The following is a 26,044-nucleotide window of genomic DNA, read 5'->3' as shown; positions in this document are numbered from 1 at the left end:
GTACTCATTATGGCCCAATCCTGCTCTAGTCAAAGTCAATAGGACTTTTTGTTGCTTAATTCAATGGGAGTAGGATTGGGCTGTTATTTTTCTACTATTAAAGAAGCACACTGTCCGGCTAGGTGAAAGGGCCTCACGCTGTAGCTGACAACAGCTCTGCTTCTTTCCACAGATGATGAGATATTTGTCTGATAATATATACTACTAATAGAAGTGAAGACAAGTTCCTTCCTGGCTCCACAGCCAAGCGAGCTGCTTTTGCTTTAACCTTTCTACAGCATATTTGAGAAATCATTCCAATATAGCAAAGCAGCACTGGAATGAAAAGTTAATTTTAAATGCATTTTTAAATGTACATTTGTATTGCTTTAGAACCAGGAGGTTGTTTAGATCCAAGATGAACTGAATTACTTTTACTATGTCAGAATAGCTGGTTCGAGCTGCCTAAACAACCTATCCACAAGACCAAGAGTTCTCAATTCTCATTTGTTTGCATGTCTGTGTTAGAGCTACACAAGTCAGGAATATTTTGCAATTTCACCCAAACCTAGAAAGCTGCAGTAAAAAAAAAAAAAGGGGGGGGTGTTTAATACATTGCATTTCATTCATCTTGCATAATGAAAATAGCCTAGTAAGTTTTGCTTTCCTTCTGGTGGCAAAACTTCACTCTGGAGCTAAGTAGTAGTAGTATGGTTTTCTCCCTTCCAGTCACGTAAATCGGGTCACGCAGTGGGATTAGAATCAATAGGTAGGACTACAAATAATTGGCTTAATCAGCAGCAAGGGAGATTTAGGTTAGATATTAGGAAACACTTTCTATCTATGAGGATAATTAAGCATCAGAATAGGTTTCCAAGTAGATGGAATCCCCATCAGCAGAGGTTTTAAAGAACAGGTTAGACAAACACCTGTCAGGGATGGTCTAAACATACTTTGTCCTGCCTCCATGCAGGGGGTTGGACTAGATGACCTCTTGAGGTCCCTTCTAGCCCTACATTTCTGTGATTCTTTATCTAGTCATCTTGATTTTATGTCAGCCTCAGCATGTTAAAGGGAAGCTTCAAATATTAACAACTTTTCCGATAACTTTAGACAGACAAGATGAATATTTAGTGTAGGCCCCTTTTTTCTAAAAAGACTTTTCATAAATCTAATTGGTTCAGTAGTTTAAAATATGTAATTAATAAGCAAGAGGTGACTGCATGCCAAATTTGTTTCATTGTCCAAGTAAAATATAAAAATGTTTGAAAGGGAGAGTATAAATGATTAAAAGTAAATGAAAAAATAAAAAAACCCCACCTCTCCAATGTTGAAATAGCCCAAGGTGGTGTTAGTAACATAGAAAAGTTTTGAAATATATGGTATTGTAATACTCACTTATAGAATCACAGAGATTTATTGGGACACTGCAAGTACCAACTCCAGCACATACAGGCAGGACTGAACTTTCTGCTAACCTCCCTCTTCCCTGCTCCCAGGTCAGAACAACAGCATACAAAACAACAAATTAACACTAAGATATAGCATAACAGCTGGTAGAGGTGCTGTCTATATTAAACATTATAGCCTCCCCCAGTTACATAAGAATCTAAACAATAACTCCTAGGAAGCCAAGTAGTCCGCATCCACACAGGTTTCCGTATTGATTTCCTCACTTGAGTCCTATATTCAGTCATAGACACTTCACTTGTAGTTGGATATAGATTATCAGCGAGTGCAGCGTTTATGTCCTCTTTGTCAGCCTATCTGTTGTGGACAGTCAGTCTGTTGAAGATGGCAGCATGTTGAGGTCCTGAAAATACCATGGCAATTCCTCCTCCACAGGCAATCTCCCTTTACAATCCACAGAAACCTCTTGTGGTACTTCCAAATCCTCTTCTGCATCCCTCTGGGATACTTGTTGAGCTTCCTCAGTGTTTGCTTATATAACCCAGAAGATATCTGTGAATAGTTTACACCCATGCCTTGAAATTTTTTAGCCACTTCCCTAACAATAATTGCTTGAAGTGCTACATCTGATATAAAGGAATCACTCTGAGGCTGGGAATTAATAGCTGACACCTTTAAGGAAACCCCAATTTCTGCTTCCACATTTTGAATTCTGTGTATAATGTGGTCCATAGGTTTATCCAGTATGTTATCTTCTTTCACCAGAAAGTTATGATGTTCCCTTGCTAAACCATTTATAAACTGACTTTGCACATAGGATTCTCCCATAATTTGACATTGGCCATAGGCCCCTCCCTGTGCTGCTAGTTCCCAATTTGCCACCACAAATTCTGTTTCACTTGAGCCACCCCCTGACATGGTGGCTCAGGGAAAGACCGACTGAACAGTCTCCTTAGTGTACACAAATAATTCAGCCCTGCCTACTCCTGGATTAACATTCCTTCTAGTATTTCCAAAGGGCCAATCCCCCTTCCTAATGGTCATGTAACTATTAGCACAACTGTCTAGATGATTCATGATCTGCACAGGGAATCAGCTGGTAACATGCTTTGGCATTACCATCCAAAAACACTGCTCAGTACAGTGCTGCTTATTCATCAGTCAACTCGTTCACAGACAGCAACAGCTCAAAGTCTGTCAAGTACTCTCAGATTTCAATCTCATCTGCTTGACCAGCAAATTTCTTCTCAGGCAAAATGCCTTTGTCATCTTGAAGCTGCCGCCACCAGTTGTAATACGAATTTATAGAATCACAGAAATTTACTGGAACGCTACAAGTACCAACTCCAATACACACAGGCAGGACTGAACTTCCTGCTAGCCTTCCAAGTCAGATCAACAATCTAACAACATACTAGACAACAACTTATACTGGTCAAGGTGCTGTCTGTACTAAACATTACAGAATTTATCTTGATAGTTTCTTTTCCAACTTTCTCCTTTAAATATGTACCACTTCTACGAAGCAGCTATAGATTAGCTCATTTCTACCTTCATTTTTTGGAATTGTGTTTTCTGTACAATTACAGACACTTAATATAGCTCCAAAATATGTTTGATATTGTTCATTTCCCTAGGAACAGAGTACAGTAGTATTTTCACAGGCTAAAGTAGATATAGTACTTAAAGGAACCATTTGCAGGAGATTTTACCCAGAGAGAAAGAGTGGGAATACATGATAGTTTTGTGTGTGTTATGGTTTTATTGACATAAGTTTAAGATGACGCAGTTACTCATTATTGGCAAAGATATGGGATGACTAATTCATATCACATCACTGTACTCTGTATTCTGTATATGCCAAAATTATTCAACAGAAAACATTTTAGGAATAGTTTCACTGGTGGGCCACTATTGTTATATCTGATTCTATTTTTCATACCTTTCCAACTGTGAATCCAGGCTCCCCTTTGTGCCATGAGTCCAACTGTTCAGGCCTCATAGGAAGAGAAAAAATTATAATACATTTTGGAAACTGCTAAAATTATCTAAAATCATTTCATATACATCACATCATCTGATTTTAAGGTCTGAAACCTTGTGATTCACCTAGGCTAGAAAAAAATCCCTTTGGAAAGGAGATACTGTATAAAACAGCCATTTCTAATCCTGACAATTCATGAGATACCAGACCTTCAATTTGTCATTAATCCAAGACCAGATGCTACCAATCTTGGGCCCCAGGCCAATGTAATTTGGGGGAGGAAGTGGGGCAAAGTGTGAAATTCTATTTTGAAGGAAAAAAGAAAAATATTTTATGGCATCTTGTTTTATTCCTTTGCCATCTAGCGAATAGCTATGAAACCCATGGGCAAAGTCTATGGCTCCATCCTTTTTGAGTGGCATTGTCCACATAAAAGATAAGCACCTTCTGCTACCAGTTACTCCATTAGCTCATGTGGCTAATGACGGTGCTGCAGCTCTAAAGTTCCCAACCCTGCTGATGATCCATACAGGGGACACAATGCTTCCACATAATGAAAAATTTATTTTTTCAATTTTGGAAAATTACATATAAAAATCTCTACATTAAAAGAACATTAATGTTGCAAAGTCCAGCACTCAGAAGTCAGGAAATCCCAGAATTAAGGTTGTCTCTCCAACTTTATTTCGACCCCTTTGGGTGCCTACATTATGGGACAGTCTTTAATTACATACTTTTCCCCCCACAGGACTCCTGCCTCATTCAGTGCACAGGGTGGACATGCTCTGGAGAAGAATCGGGATGAGTAGTGAATGGGACCCCAACTTCATTTATTGCAGAATTTGGAAGGTGTGTAGTGAATGAGGCAGGGGTTTGCAGGAAGAGAAAGGATGGTCTCATAGATGAGGCACCTGGTTTCCATTCTGAAGAACTGGACTGAGTCTCTGCCTCTGCCACAGAGCTCCTGTGTGATGGTGGTCAAGTTACATAAACCAAAACTTCCACAGGTGGACATGGGTGTTTCAAGTTCTGGGTGCCCAACCTCAGACACTTGAAGTTGGATTTGCAGAAGTGCTGAGAACTCAGAACTGCAGTTGAGATAAGTAGGAGCTCTGTTCCGAGCATATAAAGTACTATAAGATAGAGGTGCTCTGAAACATCAGGTGTTAGGCTTTGCAAATTGAGAACACAAAATTAATTGATGCTATTGACAATTTTGGTTTTTAACTCAGTACCTCAGTTCCCCAGATGTAATCCTGGGATAATACATGCTACCTCATATCACAGGGGTCTTATGAAGATAAATTGATTGGTGTTTGAACAGCACTAAGATACTATGAACAGAGCACTATAGAAAAGCCAATGAGCAAATTAATAGTGCTGTTAATGTATAGTAAATAATGACTGGGTCACACATTATATTATTAAGATAAAAAGATATATTAAATAGTTACTCATTCAGTGAGCACCATCAATCTGTGCACCAAATAAGGCAGGGGTCCTGTGGAAAAAAATAGTATGTGATCATGTAATTAAAGACTCTATCATAATGCACAAGGGGGCAAATTAAGGTTACATGGGTATCCTTACTTCTGACATTTCCTAATTTTGTAACTGACTTTGCGTCCTTAACATTCTTTTTAACGTAGTAAAAGACATACTATGGATGTAATATGCATATCAGCTGATGCACAGATTACACTCTTACTTAATAACTGTTAAGATAACACATACTGAGACAACCATATCCGGGTACATAGTTTAATACATGCTGTGCTCTAGCCATAACTAAAATTAGGTCCTTCAGATGTAGCGCACTGTGTACTTGTATACATTGATTATATAATAGAATAGGAACAAGAAAGATTGTGTGTTCTATGGGCCAGATTCTGCCACTTATTCTTGATGAGTAGTAGCTACACACGGAAGTCTGTGATACCACCTACGTCCCTGCTAAAGGGGCATATCCTGGTCCATGCGCCCAGCCTGAGTAAATGTGTTGTACATTAGTACTGGGAGCAAAATTCTGCCTCCAGCTCCAGAGTATCAGCAGAACCACTCGACAGGGGCTACTGTAATCTCAGAACTACAGAGACTTAGGACTGCTGCATCGCAACACACACAGAAAACTTATGTTGATGTATATAGTCACTGCTCACTCTGCTTTGATCTTGCCCCTTACTTCTGCTTTCCCCAATGCCCAAACCTGTCCTGTTTGCTACACAAATGAAGACCCTTTAGAAAGCCTTACTTTATCAGAAAATTTAGCCCAAAGGAACCTGTATTCCATTTATCTGCATAAGAGCTGTTAGGGACAGGGCCCCCTGACAGATATTATAACACTATGCAGTATATTTGGGGACCATTGTGTTACATTTATGAATGGTTTCTGTATGATTGTGTTCTGCTCCACGAAAGATGCTTACCACAGCTCCTCCAGGAGCTAAAAAAGTGTGTGTGTCTGTGCCAGGGGCGGCTCTAGGTATTTTGCCGCCCCAAGCATGGCAGGCAGGCTGCCTTCGATGGCTTGCCTGCGGGAAGTCCCCGGTCCTGCGGATTCGGCGGCACACCTGCGGGAGGTCCGCCAAAGCTGCGGGACCAGCGGACCCTCCGCAGGCATGCCGCTGAAGGCAACCTGCCTGCCGCCCTCGCAGTGACCGGCAGAGTACTCCCCGTGGCTTGCCAGCCCAGGCACGTGCTTGGCGTGCTGGTGCCTGGAGCCACCCCTGGTCTGTGTGTGATTATCCCTGGGATTATAACACCTCCAGAGAGGTTCAACGCTCTGGGGGTGGTTTGCATATATTGGTTCAGGCTGGGTTTTCCAGAGACAGAGAGCTAGTCTACACTAGAATCACTACAGCAGTCCAGCTGTACCAATGTAGCTGCGCCACTGTAGAGCTGCTACTACAGATGTTCTGTGCCAATGGGATAGAGCTCTCCCCTCGGCACAATTACTCCACCTCCCCAAGCACAGCATCTCCCTCCAACATAGCACTGTCCACACTGGCGCTTAGATTGGTGTAACTTATGTCTCTCAGGGAGGGGTAGCTTTTCCACACCCCTAAGCAACATAAATTATACCAAAGCAAGCACTAGTGTGTACAAGCCCTAAGAGGCAAAGAAAGGTCTTCTGGGTGAGCTTGAACTCACACAGGGCCTCCATTTTGATTCTGCAGACAGGATTTTTTTGTCTGGGCAGGGGGAACAATCTTGAGGAAGGGTTGGACGAGATGTTGGCCTATGAGGGCCCCATAAGGAAGGTTCGCAATTCCTGGTATGTTTGTTAGTAAGCTTGTAGGAACTATTATTGGTTTATATATGTTTTTTCCGTGATGCTTTACCCTAAGAATAAATGTATTCTGCTGAGAAAGAGCTGTGTGGTAACTTGTAACTGCTGTTCTTAGCCCTCAGAGGGATGGCAACACACAGAGGCTGGAATTTGCTGGGACATCACAATGTATGGCAGAAGGGCTGTGAAGCCTTAAAACCCCCAATCAGAAGGGAGTGGGACAAGGGCCCTGCCCACAGACACATGACAACTGGAATCCTGAGACCTGACTGGGCTCTCCTGGAGTGCACCACAGAGGAAGGATGCAAGTGTAGTTACCCTGAAACCCAGAACAGTTCAAAGGAGCTTTTGTTGCATTTATCAGTGTAAGAGCTATTCGGGTTAGGGACCACCACTTACTATGTGCTTCCACAGCACCTAGCACAATGGGGTCCTGTCATAACCTATTCCCAGATTTGGACCTTAGCGTCCAAAATATGGGGGTTAGCATGAAAACCTCCACGCTTAGTTACCAGCTTGGACCTGGTAAAGCTGCCACCACCCAAAAAATTAGAGTGTTTTGGGGCACTCTGGTCCCCCCAAAAACCTTCCCTGGGGACCCCAAGACCCAAATTCCTTGAGTCTCACAACAAAGGGGAATAAACCATTTCCCTTCCCTTCTCCCTTCCAGGTGTTCCCTCCCTGGGTTCCTGGAGAGATACACAGAAGCAAGCTCCGTGAATCTAAACAGAGGGACGCCACTCTCCCTGTTTCCAGTCCTGGAAACACAAGTACTTCCCTCTTCACCCAGAGGGAATGCAAAGTCAGGCTAGTAAATCTAACACACACAGATTTCCCCCTGACTTCTTCCTCCCACCAATTCCCTGGTGAGCTACAGACTCAATTCCCTGGAGTTCCCCACCAAAGAAAAACTCCAACAGGTCTTAAAAGAAAGCTTTATGTAAAAAGAAAGAAAAATACATAAAAATGGTCTCTCTGTATTAAGGTGACAAATACAGGGTCAATTGCTTAAAAGAAATATGAATAAACAGCCTTATTCAAAAGAATACAATTTAACACATTTCAGCAAGTACACACATGTAAATACAAAATAAAAACCCTATAAATCACTATTTTATCTTTTGTACTTACAACTGGGAAACAGAAGATTAGAAAAGCAGGAGGCAGAAAAAAATCCTCTTATAGCCGAGAGAGTACAGGCAGAAGACAAAAAACAAAGAACTCAGACACAAACTTCCCTCCACCCAGATTTGAAAAAGTCTTGTTTCCTGATTGGGCCTTTGGTCAGGTGTTTCAGGTTACTCCTTTCCAGGTGTAAGAGACATTAACCCTTAGCTATCTGTTTATGACAGGTCCTGATCTGACTGGGGCTCTCTAGGCACTACTACAAATTATAAAATAATAATGAGAAACATCTAGCAGAAATGGGCGTAGCACAGCTCCTCAGATCCTTGCCAAAAGGGAGCCTCCTTTCAGCTACCCTGGGGAGACTGGTGTTGACATCAAAGGTAACCAAATTTGAGCCTCTGCTCTTGTAGTGCACAGAACATGTATTCTGAGTTCAGGCACTGAATAGGGGACATGAGTTAATTAGATTGTTTGCTCTAGGGTCCCATAAGTATTTTGCAGCCCCCACAGCCGACATTCTCTGTGCTTCCTCACAGATTTCCGTCTCTAAGTCTGCAATATCATATATCTAAAAAAACTAGAGAACATTACTATTGATGTCCTTTTCGCTAGCTTCCTCTATTCTGCTTGCTGAATTACCAAATGATGCAACAGGGAGATCATAAACCACCTTCACTCCTCTGACCCCACTCCTGACTCTTAATTCTATATAATATACTACACAGAAAAATAAATGAAACAATACAAGTCTAATTTAAGCCTGTCAGAAACAAAAGATACAGAATTAAATTATTGAACATTATTGTTGAGCCCTCAGAACAGTGGGTGACCTTGTATAGAATATATATCCTTTAATTTTTATTCTCAGTTAAGGTAAGAATGAAAACTCTGAATTTCCTCAATTTTATCAATAATAAAAAATAAGCACGTGCACACACACACACACACACACACACACGCAGTCCACAACACAACATGCTGACAAACCTAAATGTTCTGAAGTGTTTGTGCCAAAGGGCACTTACCCTGCTTGCACATATGCAAACTCTTTTGTTACACTCAAACTTCAATACATGGAAACCCATACATGCTGATCACAGTTTGCACATGGCATATATGCCCAAAAGTGTGCCTGCAATCTAACATGTAGTTCAGGGATCAGCAAGCTTTGGCACATGGCCCACCAGGGTAAGCACCCTGGCAGGCCGGGCCGGTTTGTTTACCTGCCGCGTTCGCAGGTTCAGCTGATCGTGGCTCCCACTGGCCGTGGTTCACCTCTCCAGGCCAATGGAGATGGCGGGAAGGGCAGCCAGGACATCCCTCATCCCACACCACTTCCTGCAGCCCCCATTGACCTGGATCAGCGAACTGCAGGCAGTGGAGCCGCGATCAGCCGAACCTGCAGATGTGGCCAGTAAACAAACTGGCCTGGCCCGCCAGGGGCTTTCCCTGGCGAGCCATGTGCCCAAGGTTGCTGATCCCTGATCTAGTTGAAAGTATAGTCCAAAACTCCTTCCCCTGGAAGCTCTATTCACTGGAAAAAACTATAGTCAACCCTTTAGGTCAACAGATCAGGAGATCAGCAAAATGATTTTGTCAAGGCAGGTGGGCTGTCTGGACTGGCAGGAAAAAAAGATAGTGGCTCCCTTAAGGGTCCCCCCCCTCAGGATTTGGAAGGAAAGAAAGCATCACCTAAGCTGGTGGCAGCCCAGTGGGGCTCGAGTGAGCCTTTGGCCCCTGCACACCTGGGGCAGAGCATATAAACCTGTCCCTCTGGCCTGAGTCACCTCTCTTGCCTGATAAGCTGCTGTAAGGAGGCAGCAAAGGGGCCTGCCATGGTTACACATGGCCAGGGACAACCCCCCAGCACACATGGGGCTAGGGATCTCTAGGAGCCTCAGGATGACCAGCAACGTCCCAGTGAGAACAGACTGGAATCACCCCAAGATCACAACAGAGGCAGCAAGAGAAACAGCAAGGTCCAAAGCAAACCATGAGTGTAGGTGTTTTCCCTCAGTGGGAGGCAGTCAAGCTTATTGCTGGTGCCTCCTTGTGGCAAGTATCCAGTGCAGGTGCTTGGTCCATAGGGGAGTCTGGTTCTGTGATAAACCAGAACTGGAAATAGACTTAGGGAAAGGCATCCCCTGAAGAAGCTGGAGAATGGGCTTGGGCATGCAAATGTCTGGTAAAATGAGGATATCAGCCCCTTTATCCAGCCCCTTAACCATCATATGAGGAAAGGGCAGAGGGGTCTCACCAACAAGCTAGCACTAACTGTGTAGAGCTGGGATGGTGGGGGGCTGCTGGCAGCACTTCACCAGGTAGAAACAATTAAGGAAGGAATCTTGACCTGCACTGTATGATTTATTGCCAGACAGATGAAAGATGAGTTAAATAATAAAGCTGAGGCCTAATTAAACCACATCCCTTGCACCATTATGGTTCTTTTTCCTCACTTCTCAGTTCCCCCAGATTCTTCACAGGCAAATGAACCATGAATACATAATATATTGCCTTCTTCAAAGATGGCTGCCAAATAATTCAAATAATTCAACAGTCTCGTATTTCACATAATACCTCAACAGTCTCAGATTTCACCAGGTTTAGATGCTGTGTCTTAGAAGCCTACAGTGGAGACTTGTAGCCCAACATTTTTGAGCAATTATCTACACTCTTCACTGGGGTACTTTTAAGATTAATCAATCTTTACACATCAGTTTTGAAATTGTCAAGTGCTAATAAAGCTGTTATCTTGAAGCCCAAAATATAGTAATACCACCATTATTTGGGGGCTCAAATATTATTTCAGTGGGAATTTGGGGTATGCAAGTGTGAGGGCTCGTTGGTGAACTGAGCTAATGTTATCTGAGGAAACCACTGAAAGTGAATATAGAACCTCACAATGTCACTTTTACATTCGCTTTTCTGACTACAACTGCACTTTTAAACCCGTGAGAAAACAATTTTATAATGGAAAATGCAACTGATCTTTTCCATTATTCTTTTAATGGAATTGCTGAGCATCTCTGTAATTAAATGTAAATAACTCAGAAAACAGAGATTAACAGATAATTTGTCCCATATCTAATTTACTGAAAAATAAGCATTATATGAAAATATTTATATCTGTATGAAACAAATAAAAGGCTCATTTTAAAAAATTTCAAATGCAAAAGATGAACATATTATTACTTTTTGAGAAATATATTTTTCTAATTTGCTCCTCTTGGATATTTGCATATAAATGATTGCTTTGCACTTTATGCTCTGTGAATTGGAGTAAATAGAGTAATTAGGAGCAATGTACAGGTACGTGGGCCAAATTATTAATGGTGTTTTTGTTTTAATGAAAGTTAAATTTGCAGAAAGGATTTATTTATATTTTTCAGTCTCTTCTCTAGCTCACTGTGGCCTTTAGCATGACGAAGAACAGAGCTTTGGAGACAAACCAAGAATGCCAGTGTTTGTCTTACTGGAGGCTGTAACACTGTCATAATCCAAAGATTGGCAACAGACTCTAAACCAAAGCACTAGTGTTATGAAATATAAGATCAAAGGCAATATTTTCTACAGAAAGGATTGCTGATGAAGTGATCGAATTAAGAACCTGTGGCGGAGGGCAAATGGCAGAGCTGCATTGCAATAAGTGCAATTTTGTCCCTTGGAAGCCTTTGCTGAACTTCCCCACCCCCATTTTAGAAACTAGAGTGTGAGTAAAGCTTGAAACAATTTTCATCCCAGAAAACAAACAAACAAACAAACAAAAAACCCTTGCGGAAGCAGGTTGGCCCAAAGCTGAGGTGTAGCAGACCATGAGGAGGAGAGGTCTATGACATCACAAAAGAAGGGATGGAGTTTTCAGCAAGACTTTCTGACCATTGCTGGTTCTGGCTAGTTTAATGAATAAGCAGCCGGCCTGTAATTCTTGACTATTGACAAGTCATATCCCAGAAAGAGAGAGTTAAGGCCCCGATCTGGAAAACACTTATGCATGTGCTTAACTCTGCTCAGAAGAGAAGTTCTGTCAAAGTTAATGGAACTATTCATGTGCTTGGGGTCAAGTATTTGCATGAGTGTTTGCAGGATCAGGACCAAGTGTTTTAAAATGAATCTACCAATAAAAAATGTGCAATGGATTTGCATTTCCAGACACTGAATACATGTCTTACTGAAGGCAAAACAGATCCATGCCCTGGTATATATATTCATAACACAAGTGACAAATATATATAAGCTTTAATGTCATTAAACGAAATTAAGTAACCACACTATATCCTAATCTCTTTAATCACTGTTTCCCCACAAATCACATTAATCTTTTCATGTTATTATTAGATTCTATGACCATGCTAGAAATACAAAATCCAGGGAGTAAATATTTCTTCTATAAACAAGAACTATAGATTCATAGACTCTAGGACTGGAAGGGACCTCGAGAGGTCATCGAGTCCAGTCCCCTGCCCTCATGGCAGGACCAAATACAGTCTAGACCATCCCTGATAGACATTTATCTAACCTACTCTTAAATATCTCCAGAGATGGAGATTCCACAACCTACCTAGGCAATTTATTCCAGTGTTTAACTACCCTGACAGTTAGGAACTATGTTACAGTACAGTAATATTAGAATGAAGTTTAACTAGATTTAATATCGTACACATGTTCATATTTTCTGTTTAGTCTAATATTTATCATTTCCTGTTTAGTCTTCCAGCCTGGTTAACAAAATGTTCCTCTTCATAGTCCATTAATCTTTAAAATGGGGGTCTTTTAAAAATGACTGTACTCAAGTTTTTCAGTGTAACATAATACTGGGCCACATTCTTAGCTTCAGTGGAGCTGTGCCAATTTATGCCAGCAGCGAATATGGCCCAATATGGTCTATCAAAGGAAACATGTTTGGATAATTTTTGTCTAATATGTTTTAAAATATACAAATGATTATTTTTACTGTATGATTTATGATTAGAAAAATGACTCTGCTGGTTATAGTTAGAAAAGTTGATAGATTATATATATATATATATATATATATATAAAGATCCAAACCTTCGTGCTCAAGACATCTGCTTCCTCAGTGTCTTGAGTCTTATCTGTTTACATTCGTGACAAATAGGTTGGCGTTATTTTTTTTAACTCCTGTTAGCACTGCAGAGCCAGTAGCTCTCTGGAACAGTAAACTGGATTGTATAACTGTTCATGCATCATCAAAAATATTGTAAACTGAGTTTCAGTGGTAATGCCTAATTCTGTTCATAGTTACACCTATGAAACCCCACCATACATGTAACTGAGGGAAGATTATGGCTTGCAGTATCTTTGTTAAGACTAACAATGCACAAATCATGGGAAGGAGAAAGAGACTAAAATCAAACAGCTTGATGTTCAAATCTCAGGCTGAGGTTTCAGCACAGTTAGAAATAAAAACACACCAGCTATTTATTTGCCAGCGTGGTCACATACATATTAAAAAATCTATCTGCAAATACTGCATAGATCGTTAGATCCCAATCCTGCAAAGACTTAAGCAGGTGGGACAACTCAGGTGCTTAACATTAAGCAGGTGCTTAAATCTTTGCCAGATTGGGGCATTGGGCCCCATCCTGCACTCAGTTACACATGCACTTAACTTTCATTTCAATGGGACTACTCATGAAGAACCCGTTTAAGTGTTTGTAGGATCAAGTCCTTTAGCTTAGTGTGTGGAAGTGCAATCATTATTGTAAAGTTTTAAAATATCCAATTTAATAGAACAGCAGTAATAACTGAGAAAATGGCAAATTAAACCACATTTATAATTAACAAGAACAAAGACCTATTAGAACCTTAAATCTAGTGAAACAAAAATTCTTTAAGAATGTAATGCAAAGACAATTCAAAACAATCTCACAATGTTACATAAAAATGTAAGTAGATTTGGTCGAAAACAGGAAAAAACTTTGCAAAAAATTCAAAATGTCAAAGTTATTTTCATTTCATGGAGTATGAAAGGATTTTTTTATTTTTTTCATAAAATGTTTTCAAAAAAGTCAAAGTCAAAATTTTGACTATTCATTTTTCCCTTTTTTATCTTTTTTCTTGTTTACAGTGTGCAGGAAAATATTGTTTGGTTTGTTTTCCTGCTTTTTCCTTTTGCTATTCTGTAACTTTCAAAAACTTCTACAAGTTGACTGTTTGAACAACAGTTCATCTGTAGAACCTGATATAACCTCACATAACCTCAACATAATATATGATAAACGCAGAGTGTTTTGAATTATGAGAACTTGTGCTATGTATCCTTCAAGTGCCTGTGTTTTCATGGATTTTAGGGATATTATTGATTTACTATAAATGTACTTTTATTAGATTATTTTCTATGTTATTTCTACTGTTACGTACAAAATAAAATTAAGTTTTAAAAAATAAAAATCTGAGATACAATGGCAGAATGCTGCTACGATTTAAACAAGGTTCGGGCTCAAATGGTTTGAACTGTAGGGCACATCAGGCCTTAGCTTTGCCATTATCTTGTTCAGTGTATTTATAGTACATTCCAGACTACAAGGTCTATCAAACTTCAAAAATATATGTGAGTATGGGCTATAGTGAACTTTCTTTATATCAACAAATTGGAGTCAGTAGGAAGTACACAACCAAAGGGTTTGTCTGCTTTATACTTCATGAGAGAACAGCTAAAACACTATACTGGAAGAAGAAGAAAACGAGCAGGGGTATAGTATTGTGTTAATGTGTTTGCATAGCTCTCCATTACCAAAACTGATGGTGTTAACTGTGATCATTGAGAGGAAAAAGAACAAGGAACTGCCTAAGAACTGTGCATACAAGATTTTACAAAGACAAGTGCAATCTAACAATTGGATTTCTGTCCTGATAGTTCCACATTTCTAATTTTCTTTTTTTTATCTTCATGTAAATACGTTACATTTTTGGAATTAAATGTTAAAGTCTGTGGAACATTACTGGTTCTTTGACCTTATCTTCATGGAGTAAAGGTATAATTCATGAACAAACAATAAGTTCCAAAGATTATTGTAATCAATACTTCAAAGGTTGAGAATCATTGTCTTATGACAGGGTCTGGTAGTTTATACATAAATATCTACCCATGATAAGTATTACCAGCTCACTACAAGCAGAAAGTTTCACATCTGTTAAGGAATGAAGGGTCATTCAGAATTATGACACTTGTGGTTATGTATTAGAGCTGGCTAAATTATTCCTGGGGAAAAATATCTATTTTGAGTTTACACTTTTCCTGTGGATGGTTCACTATTCAATGTTGATTTCTGCAACAATATTTGTTACTCAAAATATTCATGAAGAGTTTACACAAAAAGAGTCACTATGTGTGGATCAATTGACTGTTCACTATTCATTATTAGTGGAATATGATTGGTCACTTAAGTCGTATGATACTGTTTCTGCCTCCTGACTGGATGACAGACTTTTTAAACAGGAGACTATAATGCATATGGAATGACAAACAACAAATTGCTCACTTACAATATGAATTTTCAGATGTATAAGCATTTGTGAACTTTTGGGATCTGCAAACATTTCCGCTACAAATAGGAGATGAGTAATCTCACTCTGTTTACAATGTGAAAATAGGACTGAATCACTTTTTCTATTATTTGACTATTTATTATGAGCATTAAGCAAGCTGAGCGAAGCTGGTGAAGTACAAATCAAAGGGTCCAGGAGCAAAAATATACCCAGAGTAGGAGGGATGAAACATTAGTTAATACTAGCCAAATACTTTGGCTAACATCACAGAATATCTGATGCTCTTGGATTATTATTCGATTTTGCTTACCATGCCTAAATAAATTGAGGTATCTGTGGAGATTTTATAGTCAAAAGCCCATAAAATTAAAAAAAATCCATTTTGGGTTGGAAAATCCACTGAGACTGCACCAAGTGATTTTTTTTTTTAGTTACTGTTACTGTACACAGGGACTGACCATGCTGGGATTAATGGAGGAACAAGATCTGGAGGACAATGTGTGGTGACACTGTGCTGCTGATCCTGTCTGCAAAGATGCTCCAGGATATAAGAGAGAGAGACTGTTGCACTTGGTTTGGTTTAGTACAGAGCTGGCATGCTGCTGCCTGCAAAGAGACCATTTTCATTGTTTACATTTATCGCTGTAAATATCAGGTAAAATCCATAAGATCTCTTGTGGATGGACATTCCAAGCAATGAAGATATTTAATATATGATATATGTAATATCGGGTCGGTTTATGTTGGCAGAATGGGTTTAAAATCTTCAACTTTATCTCACTTGCTAGTGTTTTGGATTCTGATGTTTTCTGCTTCTCAGATTTAATATTATTTCTTATTATTGGAGAGCGAAATTCAGTTTATCATGCCAGTATATTAGCTCCTAATTACTTCTAAATATTTGGGTTGGATAACTGGACTAAAACTACATTTTCCTGAATGCTCAAAACTCCCATTGAAGTCAATGGTGATATGACATCTGGATGGTCAAGAAAAGCAGGATTAATCCCTTGATGTGTTTTTGTTTAAATGTTACCATTTGTGCTATCCAAATTCCACTTCATACACCATATTAGATTACTCTCTGCATATGCCTTATTTTATTATTTCACATATGGTTGAGACATACCTTAATATGAACGGTGAAGTACCTGAAAACTAATATTAAAAGGAGGAAACATCTTTTCCAGTTCATATTTGCTCTGTCTTAAAATATGAACAAAATCTGAATTTAATAAAATACATAACATTAAGAAACTTGAATGGACCCTGACAAAGTACAATGTCACAATGGTCTTGGGCACGCACAAGAATCTAGAGAAATTTATTCACTTAAGCCTATATGCAAGATGCATCCATCCCTTCAGATCAGGAAAATGAATGCTCATCTCAGTTTATTTTAGGCTGTCTCATGTCAGCAAAATAGGAATAATTTAATGTGATAATATGTTAATGTGCTACCTTCTTGTCTCTAAAATGTCCCTGAATAATATTCTGCTCCTAAGAATGTCTTACTTCTTAACACTGGTTATAGCTCTATGATTTAACTATTTTCTTCCCACCTCAAGCCAATCACTTGCTGAATGTTATCACCTTATTCCTACCTTAACGTACATCAGTCATAACAGTAAAAAAGTGACTGGAATGTTAATTTCACATTTACAAAACACTTGATTGTTTTTGTAGTTGTTACCATAGTTATGAACCTAATGTCTCTCAACCCAGCAAAACAAATGAAAACCTTGAAATTCCTCTGTCTCTAGCTAGTTTTTCCTTTATTTGGCAATAATGCATAAAGTTGGAAACTATGATATTTTTACTGGTTCTGCCAGAAAAACAATTACTAGTGAACTTAGTTTTCCATTGCAGAACTATTAGGGGTGGTGGGTGTGTGTCTTATTTTCATTCATTACGTCAGCAAAGGTTGGCCATGTTTTTTCACTCTGGCCTTTTGCTGACAAACAGATCACAACAAAAGGCCTGTGAACCTAGAGGCTGATTGTCTATATTGGAGCTGTAAGGAGATCAGAAAAATCTGCATGTGTCCATATCACACACCTTACCTTAAGTTTCGCCAGGAGGAGTTCATGATCTTGTAGCAGTTTTTTGGTCTCATCTTGATTGCTGCCAATTTCCAATACATTTGGAATTGACTCAGTCAGGTGAAACTGCACCCATTTCCCACACTAAAATGCAAACACAGGCAAACACCCAGTGTGTGTCATCCAGAAAACACAAGGGCTCTTTATATCTCTACCCCAAAACTTACCAGTTCAGGCCCAAATAGATCTTTGCAGGCAGACCCCTATATCCAATAGGCACAGGGATCCACTTACATGTATCCAATTGCACAATCAGGCCCCAAAGTATACAAAATCCAGTGAATACAAACTTCAATAATGGGATGCCTTAAAAAATAGTAAATCAAGTGTCATTAGAGGCAACATACCCAGGCCTCAAATTCTTGCTTTATCCAATCTCTACCCATACAGTTGTTGAGATGGTATTTAAAAAGGAAAGAATATCATACCAATGACTAAAAATAACATTTTCTCCTTCTCTGTCCTGGGAATTGATAACATATTTTTAGCTGCAGTTTGCATAGATCTCTCTCGGCTCAGGGGCATGGTGAACTAATTTCCTATTCTTCTCACAGCAGAAACAAATTAAGGCAGACATGAGGGCTGTCATTTTTACATAACCCAGCTGTCCTCAGCACCCAGAGTTCTGCAGTGCCAAGTCATCCATCACAGCATTTTCTCTAACAAGTGGTTGGTTTTTTTTTTAAATAAAGAAACAACCAAAAGGCCTTTACATAGCTGGGGGAGAAAAGGAGGAAAGGAACATAAACATTAGAAAGTGATGGGCCCAATCCTGCAAATCCTTACTCCTGAAAGTACGGCTCATTTTGTTTCTTACTGAATTGATAGATTTCCAACCCTATATGAAGATACTAGCAACATTCATTTGTTCAAGATTTGTTTAATGCATCTGATGTAAATATATAATTGTACTAAGCACCTAACCCACAGTCATGTCTGCAGCAGATAGCTCATAAGCCAGGGTGTGTGTTGGAGTGAGCCTCCACAACGAGGAGCCAGGAATCTTGCACAACAGGCTGGGCTGCCACTGTATAACAGCTACTTCAGCCTCAGGGTTTGAGTAGACTCCAAGGCACCTGTGCCTTCATCTTTATGCTGGGAGAAATGCCATGTGGATTAGCATAGTAGCAAACCCACTAGCTTATTCCCACCAGCATTTCCAAATCCCCACTAAACTGCAGAGCCACTCATGAATAGATGTTCCATGGTGCACAGGGGAGCAGTATGTGGCCTCTCCAAAGTCCTGCTTTTCCTTGCAACATTTCTGCTGCAGATGGGTCTTCCTGCATCAGCTAAGGAGGAGGGAAAATTTTCCCCTAGAAGGAAAAATCCCTCTACTGTTCTAAATGCAAAATCTGACCCCCCACTGTTGTCAGTGCACACATAGTCACTATCTTTAATCTGCTTTACAGTTATCAAATGCTAAAAAAATCCCAGCCTGAGAGATTAGAGGTATCTAAGGGAGTGAGGTGCCCAACTTCCATTGCATTCCAATTGGTGGCTGGTGTCTAACTCCCTTAGGCAGCTTTGAAAACCCCAGCCTTATTTAGCATCCCAAACTGCATGCAGGTTGCCTGAGCTGGAACTAGTTGCTGAAATGGTCCTTCAGGTCTTTAAAAACACCAGGACATACACAAGAGCTACTACTAAAAATATATGACAAAGGCAACTATCTTTTGGTTTTTAAATTATGACTATAATTTTAACTGGAATTTTTTTTCAGCTAACACTCTGAACAAGATGTGGTTAACTGAAATGGTTCTTTGTGCATTTGTCACGACTGAAAATGGTACAGTGAACAGAGTTGATAAATACATTTAAAAAAAAAAAAACTAAACTCCCCAAAGAGATGTTCACATGTATTGTGATCAACATTTTTACACTGCCATGTTTTAGAATCAGAAATATTCTTTGCCCCTAAGAACTTACATAGTTTAGTCAAATAGTTTTGGTTCATGTAAAAAAAGAAAAAAGTGATATACTGTAAGAAGCATAACTTCTTAGAAGGTTTTCTATATACTAACTTAAGATATAAAATAAATGTGCTTGCCTGGTTGACATTATATGCTGAATAGATTTTAATATGAGTAGAATTTGGAATAGACTGTTATTGAATACTATGCAGACCAAGCCACAGAGCTATGAGCATAACTGTTAGCAAATGTTGTCTTACCTTAAGTATAGCGATAACAATCCTGGAATCTCCAGCCTGAACAGCAACTGAACTGACTGTTGTTGTAGAAAGGTGCTCACCAGAGCTGTCTTCATTTGACATGGTGTTTCAGAATTGGACTTCATACATTACTGCAGCCTCAATACACTTATATGCGCTGGTCATTTCAGAAGGCAACAAACAGGGTTACTTGGATTCATTCAGCAAAAGAGCTCAGCTAACACCGATTACTCTGCCAAAAGGAAAGAACAGGAGTTAAAAATAGACAACCCCATTGAGTTTATCATTCTTGAGAGAGCGCGAGAAAGAGATTTGACACACCCCTAGTTTGGTAGCATTAAGCTGCCTGTTCTTTTTTGTCATTATCTGAAGTGTAAAGGGCTGCCTCTGTGAACATCATCCGACTCTGGATAAGCAAATGGAAAAAAGACAAAACAAAATAGCTGGAATCAGTTTCAAAACTAATGCTGTACAGATAGATCCAAATATTATAAGGCTTTAAAACAAGCAGATAGCTGATCTAAATATTCAGCTTGTACAACTTCTTGTTATTCTCCCCATTTATTAGTGATTAATGAGCTGCATACATTTAATATAATTTTTTCTCTAAGTCAGTGTACATTTTAAAGCACTATTATATATATATATATATATATATATATATATATATATATATATATATATATATATATATACACACACACACATATATATGAACAGTCTGACATATATAACAAAACTCTGTGAATGGAACCAGACAATGGATTTCTTACCAAAAACATTAAAATGTATAGCGACCCTATTAACTAAGAAAGGAATCCACATATCCTATGTAGGCTTTTGAAAAGCATTTTATCACTTAGTTTTGTTAGAAGTTTTTTATTCAGTACTCCACTTCATAGCAAATTGTTCCCATATTCTGTTTAATCTTGAGTAATCCTTCTTTAGTAATATGCTTGTAAGAGGCACATTTCCCAACTCATTAAAATACTGCACTGCACATTAGCTTTTATTCAGTGCAGGGAAATCACAGACAGTTTTAAATTGTGGCACAGGTCAGTACATTAATTCAACTGCTAGAAACTCAGAGCATGCACAGAGAGACTGTGGTATTAGACAGCTGCTATTGGATTCCCTGTGACAGAACAGCTGAGAAAGTGACACTGGACTGTACACAGGTTGCGCAGATGCCACAAGAACATTGGAGAAACCTCAGACTTAATAGGCTTATAAGCATCTGCTTGCTTTATGTCTTTAAAACTGTGTAACAGTTTAGATCAATTTAGAAGACAATCCAGGCTCAAAACATGATAGCATTAGAGAACTATGAGTATTAGGTTACCCATGTAGTCAAGTATTCAAAGATAAAAATCAAAAGAAAATTACAATTACTTTTGTATTCAGCAAAAATTCTGGCTACTCAAGTACCCTGCAAAAAAGCTCTGCAATTCTCTGGCCAGGCAGTGTCTCTCTCAGTTTCTTCTCATATGGAAGCTTCCTGTTGATATGTAATATGATGCCAATGGACATCGTGAAACATGTGTCAGAAATTCGAGCAGTACACACAGATAGGAGCAGAGTGCAATGCTGGCTCTACTATAGACTGGCTGAATTTTATTTATGAGATTATTAATTATTATAACAAACAATTCAGACAGCAGTGAAGCTAAAATCTGAAAGAAAGTGATAAAAAATTTTGTATTGAAGGAAGAGGAGGGCAGAGCTACAGTGAAAGAGCTGATGTGGTGACCCCGGCCCTCTGTGCTAAAGCACTTGAAACGCTGTGCCCGCTTGAAACTATGGATAGCAAGCAGCCTTGAGCTAACTGGTCTGAGGAAGGCATAGATGACAATTCTTTTAAAAGAATACCCAGGCCCAAAGCCAAAAACAAATCACGAAGCAGTAACTCTTCAGCTATGTGATTCAGAGAGCCAAAAAGAGCACGTATCACACCCTTCCACTCATTCCCAACGCCCCTTGACATACCTTGCAGTGACTCTCCTCAGTAAAACAAACACTTTATATAGAAACTCATGAGGCACATAGAAAAGGAAGTCTACAAGGCTTTAGATGAAATGGGTACTTGTGTAACAGGTGTGGCCAAGCGAAATGTTTGGAATTGGGAGACTGAAATGGAACAATGAACTGTACAAATAAAACTTTATTCATAAACAAAGTTGGACCAACTAGAGAATTTAAATATTGTCTATCTGGCAGAATTAATATGTTTGCTTTCTAGGATATCCCAGAAGATAGGGACTTAGTGCAGCTTCCTGAGCCTGGGCAGGTCCAAGTGCAGGGTACAGCTTGTATGGGACTCTGTCTTTTAGAAAATGTGATTTCTGAATTACTGAAAGGGGCATGATCAACTTGACTTCTAGTCAGTCTCCTCAAATGGAGTTTCAAGTAGTTTCAGCTACTCTGCCTGCTCTGTCTCCTTGCCAATATTAATTGTTTCACCGTCACATTTTTCTATTTTTAAAAATATGGTTATGCTAGGGTTGGACAATCACACTAATTAGTTGAAGCTGTTGCAGACACTTTGACAGAAACTTTCCATTTAGGCTAATCAAGGGAAAAGTTAAATGTCCCTTTGTTTTGTGATAGCTGAAACAATGAAAAACCAGCACTCGAGAACTAGATCACATTCAAACCTGGACAGTGGGTGGGCCATGCAATTGAAGAGGTTACTGGGGGTCTGATAACAAATGCAGAAGTGGGAGAATTATTTGATTGCAGCTGTGTGTGAGAGAGAAGTAGAAGACACACCACAGAAAAAACATCAAGGAAACCTCAGACACAGCCAGTGAAGACCTTGTAGCATGGTCTGGAGAAAATGCGCGCGCACACACACACACACACACACACACACACACACACACAAGAGTGTGCGCTAGCTAGCTAGCTTTTGGGTAGAGTCATGGCTGGAAGGAGGCTTGGAATTGTGAGCTAGGACACTTTCTTCTGCTATTTGAGTCTTGCTTATTTGGGAAATAAGATTTATATACATTTACTGTAAATAAATAGGATTGTATCAAACATATACCTGACTCCATCATCAATTTCTCCTCCTAACAGAAGCAACCTACAAGATCCAGAATATTTGCTAACTGCTTGCATCAAAAAGAGTAGTAGTATTTTCCTTGCCTGTTGCTGTGTGAAAGAACCCACCACAAATAGGGGAAACGAGGTACTCACTGACTATCCAAGGGAAACAGTGCTCTTTGTTTAGTTTCACTATCAAATCCATAAGGTAATCAAACTGAATGAAACAGAGCAAATGAGTATAAAATATTATCAGTTTCAGTAATCTCAGGTATTAATAACTACAGTAGGCAATAAGTTTTCAGAGAGAAGTATGATTAGGTCCTTTTATATTTAAAACAAAATTTATTTTTATTTATTTCACTTTCAACACGTAAACATAAAAATGACCACATAGCCCAGACAGATCATTAAAAGTGCAGTACACGACAAAAACTGCAGTAACAAATCAGAGGCATTTCTGCACAAAACCTTCATCCTCCCTCAGAAAAATTCACACTTCAGCCTGAGCCTCCAAAATCTAAACCTTCCCTCAAGACCTGCCCAAATAGATAGACTATCATCGCTTTTTTTCCCTATGACAGTGGCACCAAGGAACCCCTGTTAAAGATCAAGGTCCCATTGTGCTGGGTGTTCAGAGGTCCTCCTGGAGGATGTCCTACTAGCTGCTCCTTCTCTTATATACCAAGGGACTTCCAAATTCTACTGCCTCCAATGAGTTCAGCTTTGACCATATCACATGGTGTAAGAAAGTGTCTTTCAGGGACACAGGTTCCACACCATACAGGGTTTTAGAGGTCAAAACTATCTATGCCCCGGTTGCTACTAAGCACTGTGACTTATGCTCAATTACATTCTATGGCTTGGACAAAAGGATAGAGATGTGCGTTATCAGCATATTGGAAACACCAACACATGCCCCTTCACTAACCCTCCATTTACACATTGAGCAGGAGGAGCAATGTGAATGCCCACTGGGCAGAAAAATAATTACTTAGAACTTCCCTCTGAGATTGCATCAAAAGGCAGGTCCTTTCACATTGCTTGAGACCTTTACCAGAGAGCAAAGATAGGAGTCTAAAGCACCAGTTGTGGAACTAAATTCTTCCCCTACATCCAGAACCTCAGTGAAGACCTCTAGCGTGTGGAAAGCAGCTGTACAATCCAAGAGAGAAAGCAAAATCAAAGAAAAATAAATCTGCTAACTGCTAATACCACTATTCTGATAGCACCCAGCATATGATATAGGAAATGCATATGAAATTCAGCAAAAGCCTTTCAGTGGATCACTTCCAAAGATCAGAAAACTGATCTGGCAAGTAGCCCCTATATTTTCAAGTATTCAGTGTACTAGCACAAATGGAGTCTACTGTTTGTTTGCTTTCAAGGACAACCACAACATAAAACCCACATATACAGTAGTAAACATACCTGGATCTCAAAACAAAGGCAGCTGATGCTTTTTCAGTCCAACGGCCATCATTTCTTCTGTTCTGTGCCTTCTCCCTCCACCCCTTCCTTTGATCCTGAAGAACTGCAGGGACCAAATGTAATTTTCGTATCTGGCTTGTGCCTGGGTCTCTAAAATTTCCAAAATTATGGAAGAGGTCCAACCAACCAACAGCTTCTAATCCGAGACTCATAATTAGACTTATTTTATATCACTGCAGGGTCTGACTCTGATTTTAAGGAGGCTTTTCTAGCCTCCTTTTAAATGCAGAGCTTCAGTTTCTCTTCTTGATATCTCATAAGAAAAAGGCTGTTATTTATGTGGCTCCAAGTTTTGTGCCTGACGTTACCTGGAAGAGGAAATTTCCCTTCCCAGCCTTTGCCTGGTTCCTAAGTCAGGGGAAGAGAAATGTTGGCACTCAGACTGGTGCACAGAGAGTGCTTACATCTGTATTTACGAGTCACTATCATAATGATATTTCAACTCCGGCAGATTTTGTGGTCAGTCCTACTGCTTATTTCTTACCTTAACATTATTCTGCTGTCAAGAACTCATTACTCCAAACTGGTGGCAAGGGAAATTTCAGCTTCTGGGATTCAGATCCATCAGTCCAAAACCTCTGCAGGAAGGCACGTTTCTTTCTTCTAATCGTGCAATAAAATTATGAGTGCTCTGAAGTTGCAACCTTTATTTTTGGTGGTTGTTGCACTGTTACGCTACAATGTTATTTTCTTGAGTTCTTTATCCCTGGATAAGCTAAGGAAGCACCATACTGTGAAGAAAAAAGTGTCTGGGGTGTCTTAGAAAGGAAGAAGTATAAGTTCACACCATAATTCCCAAGCAGCTCTGCCTGATTAACGGATTTATCACTAAACTAACTAGTCTGAACAGATGTCACCAAATCCAAACACATGAATTACCCTGTAACATTCTTTGCAAGTTTAATTTTATTTTGTTCTCAGATGATAGAAAACAAGTCAGATTTATGCTACTCCTTAAAAATGATAAAGTGAAAATCAAATTACAACTTCTCCTGGGCCACGAGGTGAATTTTCACGTGTTGCCACTATGAGAGAAGCATGAGCAACGCAATGAATTAGAATAGTTACAGAGAGTGAACAGATAAAAATCACTAAAAGAAGTTGAACTCTGCACTGCTTATGTCTTTTCCCATACAACCAAAACAAACAGAGAAGGACTGTGTGTCCTTTTAATTTGATTTAGGAAATGGCAAAGAGGCCTTCTCTGCTTTTGTTTTCCTAAAAAAAAAATAATAATAAAACAATCCACCATGGTGGAGTGCCACAATGAAATGTTGCAAGGTTTCACTCACAGTTAAAAACTCATAGTACAAAAGCATGCATAGTCAACTTATAAGCTTGGATTGCAAACCTATCAATATAGGGCAGATCATGGCCTATTCTGCTCACTCTTGAACAAGAGTATGGAGGTGTAAGTGACCTTTTAATCCTCTACATCAGGGTAGGCAAACTATGGCCCACAGGCTGGATCCAGCCCCTCAGGGCTTTGGATTCCACCTGTGGGATTTCCACCACTGTGGCTCTGCGGGCCCTGCACCACTCCCAGAAGCGGCCAGCGCCACGTTCCTGCAGACACTGGGGAAGGGGAAGCGAGGTAGAGAGCTCTGCATGCTGCCTTTGCCTGTGGGTACCTCCCCTGAAGCTCCCATTGGCCAGGAACGGGGAACCGCAGCCAATGGGAGCTTTGGGTGTGGAACCCACAGGCAAGTGCAGCGCGTGGAGCCCTCCTTTCCCCCTTCCCCAGGATTCACAGGGACATGGTCCTGGCTGCTTCCCGGAGTGGCACGGGGCTGGAGCTGGCAGGCAGGGAGCCTGCTCTGGCCCTGGTGCATGCCACTGCCGTTCCAGAGCCACTCCAGGTAAGTGGCTCTGGGCCAAAGTCCACATCCTGAACCCCTCCTGCACCCCACACCCCAACTCCCTGCTCTGAGCCT

At 39.8% G+C, this 26,044-nt stretch overlaps 1 protein-coding gene across 6 annotated transcripts in view; it reads right to left on the bottom strand.

The window, feature by feature from the left end:
• CCDC141 (coiled-coil domain containing 141) overlaps window positions 1-24,148 on the bottom strand; it is a 144,008-nt gene extending 119,860 nt beyond the window's left edge. For 4 of the 6 annotated variants that reach the window (XM_050968971.1, XM_050968967.1, XM_050968972.1 and 1 more), the window contains exons 1-3: window positions 20,348-20,444; window positions 19,575-19,806; window positions 17,363-17,485 (exon numbers count right to left, since the gene is read on the bottom strand). In XM_050968971.1, the coding sequence (XP_050824928.1) occupies window positions 17,363-17,485; window positions 19,575-19,676 (225 nt within the window). In that variant the 5' untranslated portion in view covers window positions 19,677-19,806; window positions 20,348-20,444. Of the gene's footprint in view, window positions 1-17,362; window positions 17,486-19,574; window positions 19,807-19,895; window positions 19,923-20,347; window positions 20,445-24,050 lie in introns of those variants that run through there. The other 2 variants (XM_050968968.1, XM_050968969.1) reach the window with 2 other exon arrangements.
• Window positions 24,149-26,044: the final 1,896 nt, after the last annotated feature.

Source organism: Gopherus flavomarginatus, chromosome 10, assembly GCF_025201925.1.
Source record: "Gopherus flavomarginatus isolate rGopFla2 chromosome 10, rGopFla2.mat.asm, whole genome shotgun sequence".
NCBI classification, from domain to species: Eukaryota; Metazoa; Chordata; order Testudines; family Testudinidae; genus Gopherus; species Gopherus flavomarginatus.
Note: the sequence above shows the minus strand (reverse complement) of the source record. Positions and strands in the feature narration are given on the sequence as shown.